The 13,438-nt window shown below is 38.7% G+C and overlaps 1 protein-coding gene across 1 annotated transcript in view; it reads right to left on the reverse strand.

The window, feature by feature from the left end:
• LOC102081897 (protein-glutamine gamma-glutamyltransferase E) overlaps window positions 1–11,553 on the reverse strand; it is a 16,886-nt gene extending 5,333 nt beyond the window's left edge. Inside the window, exons 1-9 of the mRNA XM_019359157.2 lie at window positions 11,375–11,553; window positions 7,675–7,845; window positions 4,242–4,496; window positions 3,980–4,098; window positions 3,426–3,554; window positions 2,994–3,171; window positions 1,489–1,624; window positions 518–627; window positions 100–215 (exon numbers count right to left, since the gene is read on the reverse strand). Coding sequence (XP_019214702.1) covers window positions 100–215; window positions 518–627; window positions 1,489–1,624; window positions 2,994–3,171; window positions 3,426–3,554; window positions 3,980–4,098; window positions 4,242–4,496; window positions 7,675–7,845; window positions 11,375–11,399 — 1,239 coding nt within the window. The 5' untranslated portion in view covers window positions 11,400–11,553. The remainder of the gene's footprint in view (window positions 1–99; window positions 216–517; window positions 628–1,488; window positions 1,625–2,993; window positions 3,172–3,425; window positions 3,555–3,979; window positions 4,099–4,241; window positions 4,497–7,674; window positions 7,846–11,374) is intronic.
• Window positions 11,554–13,438: the final 1,885 nt, after the last annotated feature.

A 13,438-nucleotide genomic window follows, 5' to 3' on the forward strand; every position in this document is an offset into this window, starting at 1 on the left:
GAAATAAGAAATATTGCTTTTATACTAAAGACTGCTCCTCTTTTGGTCCTATTAACTATGTTATTTGTGGATTTATATAGTACAGCTCTGTTCACTAACCAGCCAGTCAATGCAGTCAGCATTGACCATAGCATAAACAAATGGGGCATCATATTTGAGATTGGTTTCTCCATTCAGGATGGCTTTGACTGAGGCTGGACCGCAGCAGAATACACCTGCAAAAGGACAAGCAAGAAAAGGCATCGGATGAACATTAAATAAAGAAACACGCTTTACTAATACAGAATACAGAGTAGTTTTTATTCTAACTTCATGGCACTATATATGGAACTTTCTAACCATGGAGCTGCCATCACTAACAGCACTAGATGAAAAGAAATCACACAATCGAAAATCACATTCAAAAACAATACTTAAATTTTTTTGGTATATTTGCTGGCAAAAAATGAATAGTTAAAGTAGGAAAAGAAAAGTCATTAGACAAAGGAAGAAAATCTGAGGAGACAAGAGTTCGTACCATCGCTCTTCTCCTGTGGCGTTGGATCCAGAACTTGCCAGCCATCATATTTACCATCTTTTGCCAGGTCAGTTCGCCTCATCCAGCACTCTAACCAGACATGATAGTTCCTGAAACATATACATGACACAAAATTCTGATGTTGGAGTCAGTGGAAACACAACAGTGGCTTTAAAAACTCGACAACATGGCAAAGAATGCTGGGTGATTCACTTCAATTCAATTGAATTTTATTTATATAGCACCAAATCACAACAACAGTTGAATCAAGGAACTTCATATTGTAAGGTAAACACCCTACCCTACCCTAAGCTTGAGAAATGGCACCATAATTCACACTAAGGACATTCTTTCCATTGACAGATTAAAAGCTTTCAGACAAAGTCACCACGCCCATAGCATACAAGACATACTTCGTAAAATCACAGTGAAGATTAAAAGCCTTTAAGACTTTTGGACACAATTTAATTTGCCCTCTTTTATGCAGTCTGACATATCAAGAACAAGATGGTGGTTGAGTGCAAATAAAACAAGAAAAATAACAGCAAAACCTTTCAAAAGTCAACCCTGTAGCTCTATAGCGTTTCTGGTGTTTGTTTTTCCAAAACCACTGAAAAATAATTGGATAAATTATAGAAAATGTAAAAAACCTTTTTGTTTTTATTTTGTTATATTTCGCTTTACTTTGGAACTCTTGGAAGAGACCAAGAAGATTTCAGGTTTGTTGTATATAGTGCCTCTCTGTTGTATATAGTGCCTCTCTGTTAGTGCCTCTCTGTTTTTTAAATTAACCTTATTTAGTTCTGTGAAAAACTAAGACTGTACAATGCTCAGGGAAACTGTCTCTCTCTCTCTCTCTCTGTGTGTGTACAAAGGAACTGTTCAACTCTTTACCACAGAATTAATTTCTGATCTGTACCTGTCTCTGTTTGCTTTCTCAAAGTAAGCCATATGAGCTTGTGTCATCTTACCAGATACTGTCCTTGGTCTCTTTCTCTCTCACTCCATAGTCAGCGTGGTACACATCAATGGTGAGATTCTTGTCGCTGTCATGAGCTGACTGGTAGTTGGTGACCACACGGCATGGGATGCCCAGCAGACGCATTACTGGAAATACAGACATAAAAAAAACAGACTTTTTTTTAAAAAGAAATGTGATATTTGTCAAATTGTACATTAGTTTAGCATCTTTTTGTTAAATGTTGTTGCACTGGCCTAGTGATGGAAAGTTATAGACAAATCAGTAAACCAGTAAAGCTATGGCTTACCAGACTTTTAGTGTAATCCTATATTAGCACTAGAAAATCTAGGCAATTGTAAACAAACTTGAGACTTTGGTACATATACCTTGCTAGGACCTTTTGCTGCCACAATTGCCTTTATTCTTCATGCACATATTCAACAAAATGACAGAGACATTCCTCAGAAATTCAGAACTGTTCTAATCCACTGTGGTCATATAGCAAGAGACATGGTCAGTGACAACCCTCAGGTAGGCTGTGGCATTTAAATGATGCTAGGTTGGTAAATTGGACAAAGTCTGCAAAGAAAATATCCCAGGCACCATTGCTCCACAAGTACCAGCCAGAACCGTTGATACAAAAGAGGATAGATGTCATGTCGTATGTGTTTCAGGTTTAATTAAAATTCTTTGATTTATTGTTGCTCATGGGTCTGGTTCTCTTTATGTTTTTCTGCTTATGTTATACTTATAGTTTCTACACTTTAGGTCTCTGCATAGTTTTGTTGTAGTGAGTGGTTATTTGAGCTATCTTTTCCCTGTTATTAGCTTGAAGCCATTATCCTCTGACCGCTATCATCAACAAGGCATTTTCACCCAGAGAACTGCTGCTTATTGAGTTTCTCTTTTAAGGACTTTAAACCTTAGAAATGTTTGTGTGTGAAAAAATGCTAGTAGATCAGCAGTTTTTGAAATACTCAGACCAGCCGACTGGTAGGATCAACCACGTAACATTTAAAGTAACTTAAATGTGAAGGTTCTCAGTCATCCAGGTGATACAACCTTTCTCCCCAATTCTGATGCAGTTTGAACTTTAGCAGGTCTTCCTTACCATGTCCATCCAGCCATCCTTTCTCCTTTGCTTATCTGATTCAGGGTTGCAGGGGGGCTGGAGCCTACCCCACCTGCCATAGAGTGAGAGGCAGGGTACACCCTGTGAAGGTTGCCAGCATATCGCAGAGCACCTTCACCATGTCTATAGACCATTAAGTTTTTGAGTTGTTGCCCTGTGATTGGCTGATTAAATATTTGAATGAATAAACATCAGGTATACCCAGCAAAGTTGATAATGTATGTAAACTAAAGCACCTGCCATATAATGCAGCTTATTTCTTATTTTTCATTTCACTTGCCTGAACACATACTGTATATATAACAGATATTTAGGTATGTATTCATGTTACCCACCTAAATAGATACTGTATGTAAGTGAGGACTTGCAGAGTTAGTCAGTACCTGAACACATCACTCCTGCAAATACCCAGCACTGTCCATATTTGACTGGGTTGCAGCCGGTGTTATACCAACGCTTGAGGATGGGATAGCTGGCAGACCAATGAGAGGGTATAAATCCACCCCAGAATGGAGCTGACCACCGTCCCTCCAGGACACCACGGTCATCATTACTGTTGATCTGGAGCAAAACAGGAAAACAAAGGTGAGTGAGTGAGTGAGCTTTGGCTCCCCTCAAAATCACTATGAAGCATTCATTAACAAAAGGTTTTGTTAATTAATGCTTTATAGTAATGCTTTATAATTAATGCTTTATTTTGTTGATGATGCCTTTTAAACGTTATGTAAAATGCTTTAAATTACCTTCTTGGTGAAACTTGCAGTGCAAATACAGTACATCTGTCCAAAACACATGTATATACATAAATATCCTACCATGGCGCTGACCACACGACTGACATAGACGGGGTTACAGCGAGCAGAAACATCATTGGCTGCATTTGCCAGGTGTTTGAGGTTGACATCCAACATCTTAAGACAAATCTTCACCATGTCCTCTTCAAACTAGACAGGAAGAGAGCAGCTTATCTTAAACTACAGTGCTGTAGGTTATTCGTACTTAATGGCAGAGTCAAAAATAATCGAAGCATTTGCATTAACTAATTAATTCTAAAGTAAAATATTAACTTGATGCAGCTAATATCTAAAAATGTCACTACTCTATACTTCATAATAGCATGTTAAAAATGATCTACACTAGTCTCACACCATATAAATATATGTCTCTTTGATTAAGGAGTTACACCTACAAGCCATTAACAATGGTGACCATCATATTTGCGCCTCTGCCATACTGAACAATAGAACTCTTAGAATAAAAGACTGATTGTTAAAAACATGATTAATGTGGTACTTTTCAGTGTTGATTTATCAAACCTAGAATCACAAATCCACTAAGCCCTACACAGTCTGTGTGTGTGTGTTTATACCTGGCCAAAGTCCCAGTTAATAGATGTGATGTAGTTCCCACTTCCTTTGTAGATTATACCACGTTCATTCATCACAAACTCCTGTCTCTCTGTCTCATTCTGCATAAACACTGAATCATCTACAGAGGTGGGAATAGGGATAAACACATGAGACAGACGGATTAATGGATGGATATACAGTGGTTTTAAGGAAAACAACAGCAACAGATGAACAGTGCTGGAGAGCCTGGAAAACAGGTGGGCAGATAGAAAGATAACTTACCAGAACACCAGGGATTGAAGAGCACTACCAGTTCTGCCAACAACGTTTCCTCATCCCTATGTCTGGCGGTTAAGTTGTACTTTCCGATTGGAGTGTCAGCTGGGGGGGTAATGGTCAAATTCAAGGAGCCTGTTGGTGGGTTGGACCCCTTCTCTAGCTCCACTTTCCACACTGCCTTTGCTGATGGCGAACGCCGGATTTTGTCTGGGATACCAAAGCATGACTTTGTTCCCAGGTCCTCGGATGGATTTTCTCCTGTAGAGAGGAGTCACAGAGATCATAGATGTGACAATACAATACCAACAAGCCATTAATTTTAACTACAGAGTGTACATGAAAGACAGACATCATGAACCAGTGTGAGTTACACCTGCATCTTTTCCAGCAGTCAACACAGGGCAAATGACTAAATTTTAGTGCATGAAAATGTTCCCAAACACACTGCCAATGCAGAAAAAGCATATCTTCATAGAAAAACACATAATAGAACAAAATTAATAGACTGTCTTTCCCATTTTGATGGAGAATAGAATAAATGACAGCCAGCGTTCAAAAAACAATCATTGAAAGCTACTTAAAACCTCTTAAGCCCCACGCCCCCGGTACCGGGGGCAAAAGGGAGGAGATCACGTTTAATCGGTTATAACGCCGGTTGAGAAATATAACTCCAGACATGTGTGGTATCCACAGAAACCTCAGAATCTCAGCTAAAATGTCATATAAACCATTTCTACAACCACCAAACACACCGAAAACAAGCCGCGATTAAACGAGCAGTTACGTAAATGCGCAGAAGTCTGCTAAACACGCAAACGAGAACCAGAAATTCTTCAGACTTCATGTAACCGGTTATAAATAGGCTGGTTAGCTTCCAGGGCTATCACTGAGTAAACACACAAAGTTTGACCACGATCGGACCAAAATTCACCGAATTAGCCGCAAAAGAAGAAAAAAATTAGGCGAGAATAAAATCTACTTACTTTTTCTGTGTTCCAGTCTCAGTAACTTTGACACAGTAATATCTGCTTTAATATTTACACCTCTGATTAAATGTCCCAAGTGTTAGCTTCATTTTGATACCAAGATTGTAAGGACGGAGTTTGTAATTGCAGAGAAATAATCAATTTAATTTAGGCATTGCATTTTCGAGCAGGAAGCTCAGAAACCCCCTTGGGGCTGAAGAGGTTAAAACTACAAGAAGGCTTGCCTAATAGAGTTCAGACTGCATCGAGGAATAGAGATGGCCATACCGAATACTGATTTTCAAACTCCTTAGAATTGTAAAAATTTTCATTTCATTGCTGTATTTCCCAGGAGTGGCTCAAGACTTTCGCACAGTACCCAATGCTCATTTTATGTTTGATTGCAACATAAGGCTGAAAGATAGTTTAAAAGACAAACAGTGGTCATATCCAACTGTGCTGACTGGCAAAACGCCTTTAAGTAAAGCTTAGTTCATTTATAAAAAGAGCCTTTCCCTTACATGTTATGTCTGGCTTTTTCCTCGCCCTTTCAATTTTTGCCCCACCCTCATTGGTTTCACCTGATATTATTTCTCCTGATTGCCGTATTTTTTTTATTTATTTTTTTTACTAATTTACTAATTGCTCATTAGTAAAACCTGCTTTTTGTTGGGAATACCTGATTCTGGTTCCTGTGTTTGGGTCCTCTTTTTAAACTACACTTAACCACATGTAGCCGTTATCTATTATTTAAATTTATATTTTTTATTGATTTTCACAAAATTCTTCACATGTATCCATACAGATCTTTCAAAAATGTTAATATCAATGATAAAAATAACAGCAACAAAAAAACAGAGAAAACAAAAGTAAGCAAACATGAACAAACTCCTGTTGATACATGGAAATCAATATTCAAACATCCCTTTTATTTACTATAAAGTGTCACAACTGCAAACTAAATATTTAAATAAAAAAAAATATAAATTCAAATTATATAAACCAAACATGCACAGTTTGCAGCTATCAATTGTTCAGACTGACTTTCTCCTGGATCCAAACCTTTCCAAAGCTCAAACAGGGTGCCTTCAATGGGCTTGGAGGTTTTTGCTTTGAGTCCCAACTAGGGCTGTCAGCGTTAATTGCGTTAAAATGACATTAACCCCAAATCTGCGTTAACACAGCATATCTCCGTTAACGGGTTAACGCGGATCACCCTTTGTGTAGGGCTACCAGTGTTGGGAAAGTTACTTTTAAAATGTATTCCACTACAGATTACAGAATACATGCCCCAAAATGTATTTTGTAAACTATTCCGTTACGTTACTCAATGAGAGTAACGTATTCTGAATACTTTGGATTACTTAATATATTATCATGCTTTTTACAACTACATGAATGTACTATTGCTGTGTGATGTATTACTATTACTGAAGGTTACTCGCCATACCAATACCAACTAGATTTTTAAATCTTAATATAAAATGAGTAACAGTAGGGTGGACATTAGGTAAGGCTGCACTTTTTGCAGCGATCTCGTACAGAAAACTATTCCGCGCGTATATAAAACAGGTCCTCTGGCTAATACGGTGGGTTCCGTGTCGGGCTCGTAGCCGAAAACTAGCTTTACTTTGTTGTCTGGGTCAACTTTGCTAGTGAGAGACAGAGAGAGGCTGCTGAGGAAAACACGAACACAGTGTACAGTCGAGTCTTAATAGCTTACTTACAACTGGCCAACACTGCCCATGAGGCTACATTCTTTAGGGCTATGCCTGTAACACTCTGCCTATTGCCTTCATATTAAATAATTTTTTGAACAATGATTTAAAAAAATATTTCGTCACATCATTGTGCGGACAGCAAGTAGAGGTGACATGGGCCGCGAGATTGAGACACAGACATTAGAGCCTTTTAATGCGTGTTTTGTTTGGGTTTCCAATGGCGTGGAATTACCAAGGATAGAGAGGGCATAGCCTAACATATGAAACAGGAAAAGACCGCCGTGTAATCCATTTATTTCAACAGAGTAACTGTATTCTGAACACCACCTTTTTAAACGGTAACTGTAACAGAATACAGTTACTCATATTTTGTATTTTAAATACGCAACGGTGGTACATGCATTCCGTTACTCCCCAACACTGGGGGCTGGACGGTGCTAATACGTTAATCGAGCTACCCGTGCTAACGCGTTGACGCAGTCCAGCCCCACACAAAGGGTGATCCGCGTTAACCCGTTAATGGAGATATGCCGATATGGTGATTTTGGCATTAATTAACGGTGATTAATGGTGACAGCCCTAGTCAACAGCTTTGGGTCAGTAAATATTTGTTCAGTGCCCATCAAACAGCATCTTCTGTACACTTTGGACATATTTTTTATTATAAGGATTTAACTTGGGAGGGTTTACATACAATATGTTTGCATTTTTTACAAAAAAAATAAATACATTATTTAATGGTGGACCAACCTGTTACTGCTGTAATGGTGAGCGGGTAAAGATTGGGGTTGAACGACTGTGTCAGTTCAACTTTCACGGTGAACCGCTGGCCTCGCCTCACAATCAGCTGATCCTTTGAGATGTTTTTGGTGCGATGTTCTGTGTTGTTTGTGTCACAGTTGAGATTCACTCCTTTAAAAACTGCAAGAAATGTAAAATAAAATATAGAAATATTAACTGTAAACAAAAACATCTGAAAATCAGGTCACAAAGTGAAGTCTTTATTTTATTAAGCTTATTTTTAATGGCATGACACTTTAAAAAACAAATAAACAAAAAATAAAAGAAAAAGACCCATATCAGTAGTCTCCTGATACATTTTAACTTGGTTTCCTGGAAAGATTTGCAACTGCAGGATGCTAAAGGTAAGCTTTAAGCTTGCTACACCGATACCTTCTCCGTGCTAAAATAGATGAAGATTTGGAGTGACCTCGATTCACCAAAAAAAACTGCCTCAGCTTGTCAAAAGTCTCAATTCTATCTAGCAATTTGGTGACAGGAACCTAAGGCAGGGCAGGGGGAGATAAAACTATTTAAACACCGTCATGAGAGTCTAAAATGTCACAAAGTGGAAGTTACATGTCAGGATTGGACATGCCTCAACAGGGCAGAATCAGTGATGAACACAAGGCTCGTGTGTCTCGGCCAATCCTCAACAGCATGGTAATAAAAAAAAACCACAAGCCTCACATACAGGCCTACAGGTATGTTCAGGAGAACAGGTTAATCCATATAAAAGCACTGCACTGACAAGTAACATGGAAAACTGGGCCACAATTCATAGAAGCACTTAAGCATAAAATAGTAAGAAAGTTTGGAGAGACTAAACACTTTGTCTTTTTCTATATAGATATGAGAAGTACTTTTCACAGTCAAACTTTTAATTTTAACGTTAGGAAACAAGATTTAACAGGTTTGACATGAAAAGTGAATCTATAACCGTTTGTTAGGAGAGATGAAGTTTTTTAGATTTTGTGGTGATTGCTGGGTGAGTTTGGTTTGGGTGTGTGTGAGGGAGGGAAAAATGCACACACCCAATGTTCCCTCTAATTTTTCACGTGTCTGAGCGAACACACAAACTCCCTGAGCGATCCCTTGGACCACTGTGAGCGACATCAGACGTGTGCACTGTGGTCGCGCCGGCATCTAATCCATCCAAGTTACATGGTTTATTAAAATAATCAAATTACAGCATTTACATTTATGTTAGACTACTTTTAATTAACTGCTTTAGCCCACTTACAATGAAAATGTAAAAAAAATCTAGTCATAGACCTGTGTAGTATGTTAACACTATTGGAAGTAAAAATAACTTGAACTCCAATTTTGAAAACACAACTTTCTTTTTAAAAAAAGCTTTGACTAGTATTATGAGTCTGTGGTCTGTGAGAGAGTCCTGTAACTCTCTGTCTGCAAAATACAGTATGACCAATGCTGGGCAATTAATTATATAGTTACTTCTTCAAAAAAGTAACTCAGTTTGGCAAACAAAGATTTTTGCAGCTATTTTTTTTTTAAATGCAGCCAAGGCGTTTTTTAAAATAAACATTTCAAACTATTTACAGAACAATCAGCTGTTCTGCATCAAATCTGATGCCACACAAATCATTTGTGCCACTCCAAAAAAAATTTCTGTCCCCTGTGAGATAAAGGAGAACAACAGCCTGATACCTGCAGGCCTGACAACAGGAGATGTATGACTCCTGTAACACCTGTAACATTCAGTACTCGCCTCATTGTTCTGAGACACACAGCAAAACTACACTACACACTAACTACACAAGATTTGCGCTAAACGTCGCAAATCTCTCACATATCAAAGCACCGCCGTCACTCCTAAAACTAACAACTAGATGCCACGTTGCCAAATCATTTTTTGATTGGTCGACATGGTACTTTTTTGGACGAATAGGAAAGGGAGAGGGGGGGTGGAGTTTGTTTTTGCTTACAGGCGGAGAGTGCTTTCGAGCCATTTTTCTTATAAAACGCCGTTTTTACCGTTTATTCCGCAGTTAAATATAAACAACGACAGTATTCAGGAAGAAAACCAAACATTGCATATTTTTTTTAATCATAACTCTGGTTTTACGTGGCCTATCAACACAATTTAAAAACTGGTATAAAGTCCCCACTTTTTCCGTCAATTGTTCCGTCTGTCCTGCTCACATCTCCAATGGTTGTACACGTTGTCATTAACGTGGCTTCGCTCCACATCAGCCACGCCCCTTTGCCAGCTAAAAGACCGGTGTCGGCACATAAGGACGCTGTCATAGCCTGTCAACCACGTTGATTAGCTGCGTATATACGAATGTAAATCGCATTATTGGCTGGACTATGGGATAAGGTGGCATCGTTCTAATACAATATGGGAGCAGCCAGTCACTCACTAACACTGCAAAACAGAATTGTTAAAGTATTAATTTTAATTTCAATTCAGTTTAATTTTTTTTGTGCGCAACACAGATTTTCTGTGCGCAGAGACCGTGCCAGCAGTGCGCAATTGCGCACGTGCGCAGCTTAGAGGGAACATTGCACACACCTGCTTTCATATTGTAGTTAACTTCTACATTTTGTCACTATTACTCACATTTTCCATTTTTTAACAAGGGTGTACAGTAAGAAAAAAAACCCCAAACTAAAAACTTTCTTTAGATTTATTAAAGTTATAAATCTACAGCATGCAGATTTCTCCCCTTGGGTAGAGAAATTTATACATATTTTTTTTACTAAACATACATGAAGGTTGGCCTGAAATACACACTGAAACACCTAAGAGACGGAATGCATTTATGGGACCTTGCCTTAACATCTATACAAAGTTTTGGTTATCTGTGACATTAAAGTCAGCCTGTGAACTCCTAAATATTTTTTTACATTTTTTTTTTTTGCAGTGCCTACAAGTTTGCATAATTTCATATTTATATTTCTAATGCAGTCTCATTGATATCTTTAAAATTTTAGATCTTTAATTCAAACAGTTTCCAGAGCTGCTAAATGTTACTTTGTTCTGATCTGTATGTTACTTTCTTTGAAGATGTTTCTATAGTTCTAAAAAAATCTGATGGAGGGTGTCAGATATTGGAGATGGTCCTGGATGGGAGGCAAAACATCATGCGCACTAATATTTTGATATTTATGATTATTTATAGATGCCTTCTGAATAAAAGAACAAAAGTAACCACAATAATCTAATATATGATTCAAAAACAACTGCTCTTACACCGATGTAATGGGCTTTTGAGTACGAAACTCAAACTGATTATGGTGGCATCAATCAAATTTAGAAGGTGTTCCAGATTTCCTGAACTAAATTTTCTGCCAAACTGGCCTGAATCTGAAACTTTGGATTAACTTCTACTTGCAAAACATATATTTGAATTTCCAGGTTGACACATGATGACCACAGACATGCTGTCATGCATGTAGAGAGAATAAACCACAAAAATTCTGTTTAATGCAAGTAAGATTTCTAGAAACTGGGAGACGCTATTTTATTTTAACTCTATAAAAACTTTGAAATGGGTGCAACCTTTGCAATCCTGCTTTTGACAAGACTATTTCACTTTTATTATTTAAATTAAACGATTTAATTTAAATAAGAATACATTAAGCCCTTAAAGATATCATGATAAACTTCAGTTAATATATGTCTAAAAGTTAATGTACTTACTTGACTGTTTGGTCTCCGATGGCATCTTTCTAGACTTTCCACAGCAGTTCAGGTACAATGAGGAGGTCTCTGGCTGGGACTCAGCACTACACTGGCAGGTGATTCAGCCCTGATTTATTTTAAACCGGCTGTCACACCCAGCCCCAGTTCACATTAAAGCAAAAATGTTACACAAACTAGATTAACCATTTCCTGCCTGTTCAAAAATCCACCCACACAAACACACACTTAGGACAATATGGAGTACCTTTGAATTATTAGCGCTTTTCTGAATATCCCAAGTGTATTTTATAGTGGTATCTAATTTGTGTGGCGTGAATAATAAGTCTGAATAAGGCAACATGTAAATAGCTGATCCAGGTTTGAGCTCACTCTATAATGTTTGCAGGCGTTTCCTCAATTTCAATTCAATTGAATTCAATTTTATTTATATAGCGCCAAATCACAACAACAGTCACCTCAAGGCGCTTTATATTGTAAGGTAGACCCTACAATAATACAGGGTGGGCCATTTATATGGATACACCGTAATAACATGGGGATGGTTGGTGATATTAAAGTCCTGTTTGTGGCACATTAGTATATGTGAGGGGGCAAACTCCTCAAGATGGGTGGTGACCATGATGGCCATTTAGAAGTCGGCCATCTTGGATACAACTTTTGTTTTTTCAATAGGAAGAGGGCCATGTGACACATCAAACTTATTGGTAATGTCACAAGAAAAACAATGGTGTGCTTGGTTTCAACGTAACTTTATTCTTTCATGAGTTATTTACAAGTTTCTCTTTGTTCACAGCCACTGACATGTCGAAGAGGTTAACACGTGAGGAGCGGATCGAAATTGTGTTGATATCTGGTGAACGCAGTAACCGGGTCACTGCAGCAGATTTCAATGCAAGACACCCTACGAGACCACCCATCCCCCATGCTACAGTTAGCAAACTGCTTGCTAAGTTTCGTGAAACTGGTTCAGTGTTGGATTTGCCAAAATGTGGACGCAAGAAAACTGTCACTAATGAAGAAACATCAGTGGCTGTCCTAGCTTCATTCAGCAAGAGCCCACAGCGTGGCACTCGCCGCATGTCACTGGAGAGTGGCATTAGTCGAACATCCCTTCGGTGGATATTAGTTACTCACAAATGGCACCCTTACAAACTCCAGGTACTGCAGCATGTCAACGAGGATGACCCAGATCGGCGCACAGAATTTGGAGAAGGGGCAAAACAAAAATTGGAACAGGACCCTCAGTTCACGCAGAAGATTTTGTTCAGTGATGAGGCAAACTTTTATGTGAATGGTGAAGTTAACAAACAAAACCACCGCTATTGGTCTGACACTAACCCACATTGGATGGATCCCTCCAAGACTGTTGGAACAACAAAAGTGATGGTTTGGTGAGGTATATGGGGTACAACAATAGTGGGTCCATTCTTCATCAATGGAAACCTCAAGGCCACTGGATATTTGAAATTGCTATATGATGATGTGTTTCCCTCTTTATGCACTGAAGCTGGCACATTCCCTTAGTTTTTCCAGCAAGATGGTGCACCACCACATTATGGGTGCCAGGTCCGAGCATTCCTAGATGAACAGTTTCCTGGAAAGTGGATTGGTCGTCGTGGGCCATTTGAATGGCCCCCAAGGTCTCCCGATCTGACCACCTTAGACTTTTATCTTTGGGGTCATCTGAAGGCAATTGTCTATGGTGTGAAGATACGAGATGTGCAGCACCTGAAACTACGGATACTGGATGCCTGTGCTGGCATTTCTCCTGCGGTGTTGCTATCAGTGTGTGAAGAGTGGGAGAAGAGGGTTGCATTGACAATCCAACACAATGGGCAGCACATTGAACACATTTTATAAGTGGTCAGAAACTTGTAAATAACTCATGAAAGAATAAAGTTACATTGAAACCAAGCACACCATTGTTTTTCTTGTGACATTACCAATAAGTTTGATGTGTCACATGGCCCTCTTCCTATTGAAAAAACAAAAGTTGTATCCAAGATGGCCGACTTCTAAATGGCCATCATGGTCACCACCCATCTTGAGGAGTTTGCCCCC

The sequence above is a fragment of the Oreochromis niloticus genome, linkage group LG5, assembly GCF_001858045.2.
Source record: "Oreochromis niloticus isolate F11D_XX linkage group LG5, O_niloticus_UMD_NMBU, whole genome shotgun sequence".
In the NCBI taxonomy this organism is placed as follows: domain Eukaryota; kingdom Metazoa; phylum Chordata; class Actinopteri; order Cichliformes; family Cichlidae; genus Oreochromis; species Oreochromis niloticus.